The sequence below is a fragment of the Nicotiana sylvestris genome, chromosome 9 (genome assembly GCF_000393655.2).
Source record: "Nicotiana sylvestris chromosome 9, ASM39365v2, whole genome shotgun sequence".
NCBI classification, from domain to species: Eukaryota; Viridiplantae; Streptophyta; class Magnoliopsida; order Solanales; family Solanaceae; genus Nicotiana; species Nicotiana sylvestris.
Window position 1 is genome coordinate 147,640,000 of NC_091065.1, and position 10,781 is coordinate 147,650,780.

The 10,781-nt window shown below is 37.0% G+C and overlaps 1 protein-coding gene across 1 annotated transcript; it reads left to right on the forward strand.

Moving 5' to 3' along the window:
* The first annotated feature begins 3,715 nt into the window (after positions 1-3,715).
* On the forward strand, positions 3,716-10,358 carry LOC104239020 (protease Do-like 9). Its single transcript, XM_070156579.1, has 9 exons — positions 3,716-4,416; positions 6,077-6,276; positions 6,389-6,569; positions 6,664-6,855; positions 9,130-9,362; positions 9,469-9,570; positions 9,651-9,701; positions 9,824-9,928; positions 10,030-10,358. Exons 1-9 carry the CDS (start codon positions 3,855-3,857, stop codon positions 10,126-10,128), a joined length of 1,725 nt encoding a protein of 574 aa, XP_070012680.1. The 5' UTR covers positions 3,716-3,854; the 3' UTR covers positions 10,129-10,358.
* The last annotated feature ends 423 nt before the right edge of the window (positions 10,359-10,781 follow it).

Below are 10,781 nucleotides of genomic sequence, written 5' to 3' on the forward strand. Positions count from 1 at the left end.
TGTCTAAATCTTGGCAATGGCAATCTTCCTTCACATTAGGGATATTGGTAGAAGGGTACACGCCAATGGCCCACATACGAGGTTTAGCGGAAGGATATTTCTCTTCAAAGTCTTTAGTTATGACAAAACTTCTTGGGATGATGATACTCACCGTAGGATGAGTAGCATCATCAGCTTTACCATTATTTTTTGAAGAACTAGGGTTTCTGGAAGAAGAAGCCATTTTTATCAAAAAGGAAAGGAAGGGTTTCTCTAAAGAAGAAGGCTAAAGAAAGGTTGAAGACAAAGTACGAGTTGAGTAAAGAGAGTTTGAGAAAATTTGGAGAATTATGAAGTATAAATGAAGAAGTTCGATGTGTGTAAGTAAAGGAATAAATGGCTAAAATCGTGGCCATAATTACCTCGTTAACCGACAAAAGTGATGTTAAATCGTGGGATGACGCGTGTTTTGGGGCATTAAATGCAGAGAGACGTGCGCCTAATAAACCGTCAGAAACTTTTTAAAGGGGGTCAGAGAATTTCCCGCTAAAAAAATATCTCTACCAACTTTCCGGTGACACAAAGTTATGCCACCGGAAAGCAGGGGAACTATCTGTATAGGGGTAAAATATGTTCATATTTAATGTTCGCATGAGAAAGTGACACGTGGAGCCGGAGATAGAGGACAGTCGAGCCTGAGGGCAGTGATCTCGCTTGTTGTCGGAGAGAACGATATTCATAAAGGCAAAGTAAATGCCTACCATCTGGTAGTATTTAATGAAGAATATTCTATAATATTAAGTACATGGTCTGTTACAAAGAATAAGATATTTATCGCCTACCGTTACACATTCTTTAATGGTCCTTGTAATAGTCATTTAAGAGGGGCATGATCCTAGGACCTTGTTCCCTAGGTACAATTATAAATAGTGAGCTCCACCATCATTGTAAGTGAGGAATAATCTAACAAACATATGCTACACTTTGTTCAAAGCTCAATATAATTTTATCTTCTTGTTAATTTATATAATTATTATTGTCCCGGAAGCCCTACTCCCGGAATTACGATTTCTGCTGTTTTATCTCCATATCAAGGCTAAGTATTACATTTCTATATAATTTATTCATCATCTTGGGATCAAGTTAATTCACTTGTCTATAAACCACGTATAAATTTAACTGTACCTTTTTACGGGTAAACACTAGTGTAGTCCCATAAGTGGGGTCTAGGAAGGGTAGAGTGTATGCAGACCTTACCCCTATCTTTAGAAAGGTAGAGATGTTATTTCCGATAGACCCTCGACTCAGGAAGGAAAAATGGAAGGGAAAATAACAAGCAAACCAATCTGACAACTGAAGCAAAAATACAAACTAACACTAAGTAATGCAATTAGAAACTGAAACAAGATAGCAACAAGTAATAACAACAATATAGCGATAAAAAAAATACAAGAAGGACACTAAGTGATGTATCAAAGCTACTATTACAAACAAGGAGAACACTCAACTATCTAACCTTTTACCTTTATTCTCAACCTCCATACATTCCTATCCATGGTTATATCTCGCCTAATCACCTCTCCCCAATATTTGTTTGGCCTGCCTCTACCTCTTCGTTGGCCCTCCAACGCCAGCCTCTCATACCTCCTCATCAGAGTATCAACGGCTCTCCTCTTAACATGCCCGGACCATCTAAGTCTCGCCTCCCGCATCTTATCCTCCACAGGGGCCAACCCATTTTGCCCCGAATAACTTTATTTCTAATTCTATCTAACCTGGTATGTCCCCACATCCATCTCAATGTCCTCATTTCGGCCACCTTCATCTTCTGTAAATGGGAGTTCTTGATTGGCCAACACTCTGTCCCATAAAGAAATTATCATTTTAAATATATCATAAAAATTTTATATTCAACGAGATATGTCTGTATATCGAGAGTTTGTTCTCTCTCTCTCTCACACACACACAACAAAGGAAAAAGATAGAGAATTCATGTACTTTACTCTTTTCCTGCGAATTTATCGTAATAATAAGAAAGTATAGAAATGTGTCATTTTCAAAAACGAAATAATTTCAAACAAAGTGGGCGGATGAAGTATTATATTACCAGCCCGCAGACAATCGATTTATCATTATTACAAATAATTTTTAGTTATATGACCCTTTTTACATAATTGTTGAAAAAATATAATACAAGAGATTGATAAATAAAACATACTTATTAGATATTTATAGGATTATTTTCTTCTATTCACATTATAATGGACACTCTTTTTCAACTTCATCTTCAAATAGTAGAAATGGCGTGGGGTAGCCATTGTTTAAGCTGGTATTTATTTTTTATCCAACATTTTTAATGCTTAGCAATAGTAGCCACTAGTCTATTAAAATTAATATGAAAAGACTGTGTTGCCCTTTCCTCCCCAAACGGAAATACACCAATGCATTCAAAACATAAAGACTTCGTATTCTCTGGTGTTTTCTTGGTACAAATCGCTGCTATGTCGAAGCATGTTAGAAATGGACCTCAGTGGACTTTTTTCGGATATGACGTTTTATGGGAGCTTTCGTGAAGATTTTAGATTCATCTCTACTTTTTTGTTTAAAATTTGGTTGACGTTGAAGCTATTATGCTTCTGCCATTTCTCTTGTGGCAGAATCGGTTCCTAGTTATTTTTCTTTCTAGTGAGTCTAATGTAATATGGTTTATTTGCTCTTAGCTCCTTGAATTTATTTTTAGATCTAAAAGTTGTGAAAATAAGAAAAAGAGTGATGAGTAAACAGGAAATGCAATTCCTTCCCAGAAGTTAAGGACATGTAGTCCTGAAGTCCTAATGTTAAATTCAAAAGTTAAGGACATGGTCCTGAACTTAGAGTTTCAAGTTCAAAAGTTAAGGAAATGTAGTCTTGAAGTCCTAAAGTTAAGTTCAATTGTTAAGGACACAAGTTCAAAAGTTAAGGACATGCAGTCCTTAACTTACAGTTACAAGTTCTAAAGTTAAGGACAGACAGTCCTTAACTTATAGTTACAAGTTCAAAAGTTAAGGACATGCAGTCCTTAACTTACAGTTACAAGTTCAAAAGTTAAGGACAATAGGTCCTTAACTTTGATTTCCAAGTTCAAAAGTTAAGGACAGACAGTCCTTAACTTACAGTTACACGTTCAAAAGTTAAGGACAAACAGTCCTTAACTTACAGTTACAAGTTCAAAAGTTAAAGACAATAGGTCCTTAACTTTTACTTACAAGTTCAAAAGTTAAGGACGCTTGGTCTTGAAGTTTGAGTTCCAAGTTCAAAAGTTAAAGACATGCAACCTTGAAGTCCTGAACTTAGAGGTACAAGTTCAAAAATTAAGGACATGTAGTCCTGAAGTCCTGAAGTCCTGAACTTAGAGTTACAGGTTCAAAAGTTAAGGACATGTAGTCCTGAAGTTAAGTACAAAAGTTAAGGACATGAGCAGAAGAGTATTTTTGTCCGGGCAGTTAAAGTTTATTAAAGCAGTGGCTAAAGACTAAAGACATTTTAAACGGTGGCTTAAAAGTAAATACATGTATTATTAGTGGCCAACCGTGCACTTCCCCTTCAAATATGGAATTGGGCTGATTTTATGGCAGTGGGCTAAAATCTATCTGGGCTGCAAATTCTTACAAAACCCAATTAAAGGACAAAATTTGAGCGGGCAAAGTGGGATCCTTATAGCAGCTTCTTCTCAGTAACTCAAAAAGCAGCAGCCAGCTAAAATGGCTCCTTTTTCATTTCCATTTTGAAACTTTTCTCTCAAAAGAATACTGAGTTTACTCTTTCTAAGTGAAGCCCTCCGATTTCGTGCTTTTTACTTCTTTGACATTTTGGAAGAACGTTCCTTTTTCGTTTCAATGGTAGACTTAAAGAGGAAAAGAGGCCGAAAACCTAAAAATGCGGGGTCGGACTCCGGCGGCGGCGCGGAAACAGCCGTAGACGAAGGCGCAGTTTCTGCAAACCCTGTCGAGACCGCCACCAACGGCGATACACAAACTCACCGCCGCGGCCGTGGCCGCCTGAGGAAAGTCGAAGAAGTAGTTGACAGGGATATTGCGGCGTCACCGGAGAGACGAGGCCATAGATTCCCCGACCACAACCACGGCGAACTCACCGCCACAGTATTGAGTGGCGACTTGAGGCATGTCGCGGAGTTGGCTACCGCAGCGGCGAAGGCGGCACCGTCGATGGATGCGGTGGTGAAAGTGTTCTGCGTGCACACAGATCCGAATTTCTCGCTTCCGTGGCAGAGGAAGAGACAATACAGCTCTAGTAGTAGTGGTTTCATAATTAGTGGAAAAAGAGTGCTCACAAATGCTCACTCTGTGGAGCATCATACTCAAGTTAAGCTCAAGAAACGTGGCTCTGATACAAAATACCTAGCTACTGTACTCTCCATTGGAACTGAGTGTGACATTGGTATGTTCCATAACTTTTACGAGATTTATATACACCGACAATGTTATGTTTTCTATACATTAGTAGTGTTATTTAATGTGTTATAGCAGTTCAGTTACCATTTATTATAGAGTTTAAGTTATATGCACCGTAAGAATAAGGAATTTTTACATCATTATGTCACTTTTACTTATGCTAGCTTGTAACTTGTCTTACTAACATTACAAATCCCACATTTTAAGGAGGTATACCTCTACATGTGTTTTGGTGATCTAATAGTATAATTTTTTTACACCATGTGTATATAACTTAAACCCTTTATTATATGTTATCAATTAATGCTATTAAACAGAGTTATCTGCAATTAACTCCTTATTATTAATGCTATTAAGAATAAGAAATTTTTACATCATTAGGTCACTTTTACTTATGGTAGCATGTAACTTGTCTTACTAACATTACAAATCCGACATTTTAAGGAGGTATACCTGTACATGTGTTTTGGTGATCTAATAGTGTAATTTTTTTACACCTGTGTGTATATAACTTAAACCCTTTATTATATGTTATCAATTATTAATGCTATTAAACAGAGTTATCTGCAATTAACTTTCAAGTGACCTAATTGTGTACATAATTTTTGTATTGTTAGTGCATTAAACTTAAACTAATTTTTACTCCTCGTCTTGATTTATGTGTTGATATTTGACTGCACTAAGATTACGAAAGAAAGAAGAACTTTGGAAATCCGTGGTCTAAAACAAGTCTTAGACATTTGTGGAGCTTAAATCATCTCATCAAGGGTAAAATGAGAAGTTTATAGTTAAATTGTTTTTAAATGTAGAAAGATGTCATTTTGGGACAGACTAAAAGAAAACACCATCACATAAATTGGGATTGAGAGTAGTAATTTACTAATTTTTGTTTGCCTGAATCTTCAATTTTCTTAGCTGTTATATATATATATCTTGCCTATATATAAAACACCATCACATAAATTGGGATTGAGAGTAGTAATTTACTAATTTTTGTTTGCCTGAATCTTCAATTTTCTTAGCTGTTATATATATATATCTTGCCTTAGTTTCCATTATTTTTCTTGGACAGACATCAGATTGTCAATTCAATGTTACTAACCTAGTGTGCATTTGGTACGGGGACAATGTTTTACCCTGGGAAATAATTAGTGTTTGATTGGGCTTAATAATGATCCCGTGACATTTTTTTGGTAGGAAAGATTGATAACATTGGTGGAAGCGAGTGATATGGAATAAAAGTTGAGATTTTTGTACATTTCAGTGAAATTTTATTCCTTTGGCCCAAAGCTTTGGTCTAGTGGTAAAACCGCAACTTGTGATGTAGGGGTTAGGTGCATCTCGCATGTTTTAACAGTGCCACAAACAAAAATTTGGTATTTAAGTGGAGAAGGATAGAGGGGCGGGTGCATGATCCATCGCGTTTCGAACCGTGTGCCACTGGCCCCAGGGATTTATTGTTTATCAAAAAATATTATTCCTCAGAACAATTTAAGGCGACCAAATATCATAAAATGATTTCATAAAGGAAGGAGTTTTTCGTCATACAAACACTCCCCTTAATTGCATCATTTTACTGTTAGAATTTGGTAAATTCAGTACTAAAAAGATCTTAAGCTAGCTATTTTGTTGTTATTATGAAACAGCAATGTTAACTGTGAATGATGATGAGTTCTGGGAAGGAGTATCACCTCTTGAATTTGGGGATTTGCCTGCACTGCAAGATGCTGTAACTGTTGTTGGATACCCTATAGGAGGAGATACGATCTCTGTGACTAGCGGTGTTGTCTCGCGCATTGAGATACTATCTTATGTTCATGTGTCGACCGAGCTCCTTGGATTGCAGGTTATGTTTTGAAGTTTCTCCCTTCCTGCAGATATTTTCTTTAATATGATATGTGGTTTTTATTTCCTTAATTTGGTTGCTATGGTTTTAATTCGGTGAGATTATTGTGCAGATAGATGCTGCCATCAATTCTGGAAATTCTGGTGGACCTGCATTCAATGATAAGGGGAAGTGTGTAGGTATTGCATTTCAATCCCTTAAGCATGAAGATGCCGAGAACATCGGTTATGTCATACCAACTCCAGTAATTATGCATTTCATCCAAGATTATGAGAAGAATGGAGCATATACAGGTACATGAAAATTCCAATAACATCTTGAACTTGATTAAATTGATGGTCTCAAAGTGCAAACTTATGTCTTATATGGGCTTCTCCTACATTGTAGGTTTTCCTGTCATTGGAGTTGAATGGCAAAAAATGGAAAATCCCGACCTCCGCAAGTCGGTTGGTATGGCACATAATCAGAAGGGTGTCCGGATCCGAAGAGTTGAGCCTACGGCTCCAGAATCTAATGTTCTAAAGCCTTCAGATGTTATCCTTAGCTTTGACGGAGTTGATATAGCCAATGATGGAACAGGTGAACACTGATTTCATCCCAAATTAGACATGTTTGAGACAGTTCTCTTAATATCAATGTGCTTCCTATTGAAATGATAGATTTATATTTTAGTCCGGCTTCCCCCTCGTCCCCTCACTCTCCTTTCCCTAATATGAACCTTGAGTCATCAAAGCCTTTCTGACTCGGCCTGGCCCGGTCGCCCTACGCGACTGGCGCTTCAAAGGGCGAAACTCTGGGTCGTAGTTTGCGACATATTTTCAGTAGGGGCCTTTAGTCTATTGATTAGAGTAGGGGTTGCGCGGGTTTCATTACTTTTCTTCCATTCCGTCGCAGAAAGAAAAGGATATATAATGATCGATTTGTACATTTCTCGAAAGAGTTCCTCGAGAGGACCATGCCCTAGCCAGTTGTCAACCCTAAAGGTTTTTCTTCTGACCGTTTCCAATACCGAAGCCAATATTAGCAACAAAAATAGGCCATTGCTGTCTGATGGTTCTCCAAATGCTCACCCCAAATGAAGTTTTCACTGGTTTAGTACACTAGTGACCCTCTTAACCACACTTTTGATTTGTCATCTGCCTCCATAAAGGTTGTTCTTCACAGTCGTGTCTCCATAACCATTCTAGTAGCAGACACTTATTATGTACCCTTTAATTCCTTGTACCGGGACCACCTTCTCTTTTGCTGTTGTATTATGGCCGCTAGATTCTAGGGCCATTTTTGTATGTTAAACATGTTTAGCTTATGAGTCAAAAGTAAGTCTTTCTTAAATCTCATGCCTAGTCAAATATCATCATGTAAAATAAAACAGTGGGAGTATGAAAGACCTTATGGAATGTGATACCTAGTATTGAAGTCTCTTCCTGTTCTCCAATTATGTGTATTTGATCTTATTGATTACAAAAATGGTGATTTAAAGATTATGCTTTATATTCAGAAGAAAGAACGCTAGATAAGTGTAGATTAGTCAAAGTTGCATATTCATTATCTAGTGAGAAGTTAACAAACAAGTTTAAAGAAGAGATAAGACACTACTATTTAACGTCAGGTGATGTCCGACTAGTGTGAGTGGACTGTATAGTTGTGCTCAAGAGCAAGAAAGGAAAATTGAAATCATGAAAGCATCAAGATTTCATTTTCCCTTTATTTGTCTGCTTTTCTTGAGTATTTTATCTTTTAGATGCTTATCTGTAAAGGAAATATGAAATTCTGGTAAATTCCATATAATGTATCCACAACATTCAAAAGATGTTGAGATACTGTGCAAATCATCATTGTGATTTAGGTACCCGGCGATTAGAAAGGGACTGAACAAAGAAAAATGATTATTCCTTTTCGAACAAAAGAAACATAACGATTACTATAAAAGTGGGGAGAAGGTTCAAATTCGTTTACTAGATGTCTATCCATTGGTGCTCTGGAATATGTTTTGAGCTTTGTCCTTACTCTTTGTTGGTATGTTTAGTTTTTTCCATATGGTCTGCTTTTTGTAATTTAGGTATTGAATTGTCTAGTAGTTAAATACATATTAACCTTTCATGCAAAGATGTTCATTTTGGTAGTCAAATACATTATGGTGTAATGTAAACATTGCTCAATAGGGTAGTAAATCTAGTTTCTCAAGCAATTTATGTCAGTGCAGAAGACTGCATTTAGTTCATTTCTATTTATCTTGATAGAATTGTTACTATTGTCAGCATTTCATTCTTGTGCACAGTTGATAGTAATATCTTTCATACCTCTTGGAATTCTCTCTCTTCTATGCTGCGATTAACTTATTTGACCACTCTGGAAGTAAGAAATAAAAGTCTTTGTTAGTGATGGGTGAAGGGGCAGAAGAAAATACAGAACAACTTTGTGTTGCTTGCTTTGGTAATACTGGCTATTGTATTGGCTACTCAAAACATTGATAAATATGTTAGGTATTGCAGGATTGTCCAATTCATAATCCTCGCACTAGGGTTCAAGAAGCATCCCATTGTTTAGCTGGGAATAATTGATTTGTGGAATCCCCATTGATATGATTAAAAAGGATCATATAGGTGCCAAAGAGGGATGGTTGGGAGGAATAATGGATGTTGCATGTTTTTCTTGTGGGAGGCCCTATATTTGGCCCAGCTCCAAACTCAATCCCAGCTACACCTAAGAGACTAAAAATTAAGTTCTAATCACAAATATAGATGACTTTATGAGATGGAAATTAGAAATTCTCTATCACTGAATTTCTGAACTTCATTATTATTATTATTTTGAAAATTGTAAATTCCTGATTTTGGTATTGTTATTTTTCAGTACCGTTCAGGCATGGAGAGCGCATTGGTTTCAGCTATCTTGTTTCTCAAAAATATACTGGAGATGATGCTCGAGTGAAAGTTCTTCGTAAATCTAAGACTCTAGAATTCAAAATAAAGCTTAACGCACATAAACGATTGATTCCAGCTCATATCAAGGGAAAACCTCCTTCTTACTACATTGTCGGTGGATTTGTTTTCACTGCTGTTTCTGTTCCATATTTACGTTCAGAGGTTTGTAATCAACTGCATAACTTCATATTTTATTTATTACTTGTTCGCCATGCCTTTGAGGGCTTACATATCTTGCTTGGGTACCACTTTTTTCCCTTAAATTTAGTATGGAAAAGATTATGAATTTGATGCTCCAGTTAAGTTGTTGGACAAACTCCTACACGCAATGGCACAATCAATTGATGAACAACTGGTTGTGGTTTCTCAGGTCAGTCTAGCTCTTTGTCGATTTACTAGTCTGTTATATCTAAGGCTCCTTTCTGATCTGCCTTGCCCACTTCCTATTAGGTGCTTGTGGCTGACATCAATATTGGTTATGAAGAACTAGTTAACACTCAGGTGAGAAGAAAATATTGTGGGACTACAGAGCTGAGTAGTATTTACGAATTAGGGAGCTGCCATTGTAGTTTTTTCACGTGCATCTATATGTTTTGATTTGACATTGAATGAATGTAATCTAGGTTCTTGCTTTCAACGGCAAGCCTATAAAAAATCTGAAGAGCTTGGCTAACATGGTGGAGGCCTGTAAAGAAGAATACATGAAGTTTGATCTTGATTATGATCAGGTTATCTCTCTATCTGATTTTTATGTCCTTTCCTTTCTTTTCTTTTCTTTTCTTTTCTTATCCTTCTGGACCTCTCAAGGTGATTCTGTTGTTTTTTTTAGATTGTTGTACTGCAGACTAAAAATGCAAAAGCGGCAACGTCAGATATTCTTGCAATGCATTGTATACCTTCAGCCATGTCTGATGATCTGAAGACATGAGAGCTGTTTTTGATGGTATCGAAGCTCAGGACTCTCCGCATTCACCTTTTCTCCTCTTTGAGCTACTTTTTTGTGTTTCTACTCCTATTATCTTTGGTCAATTTGCATAGATTGTGGAGTTTCTACTGGCAACTGTGGTGTCATCGATGGCCTCTCCATAAGAGAGTTCCTGTTCTCTTCCCTGCGATAGGAACTGAACAGATGCTATGAAGTTTTGGTACCTTTTTTTCCCCGAGTGCGCAGTTCAAAACATGGTAGATAATGGGCTCGTCCCTTTACCCTTCTCCACTTAAATACCTACCTATTATATTGTCCAGCTAGTATACTAGATTTTCTTATAGTGCATTCCTGAGATACAAGTGGAGAGTGCTGTTTCTCCAGTAGTGGCTTTGAGTGCTTTAAAGCCAACGTAGAATGTGGTTCAGAAGTCCTATCAGGAGATCACTCTGCTGCACTCTCCCTCTCAGCCCGCCTTTCATTTCTACCTATACGATTTATGTTCTTGTAGAAACATACCTTTATATGTGCATGCAGGATTTACTTTTCAATATCCTTTAGCATTACGCTTGTCTGCGAACTGCATAATGATGATGAGGTCATGAACATCTAGCTTAGCTACCTTTTTGTGTTGTATTCGTTTTTTGCCCTCTGTA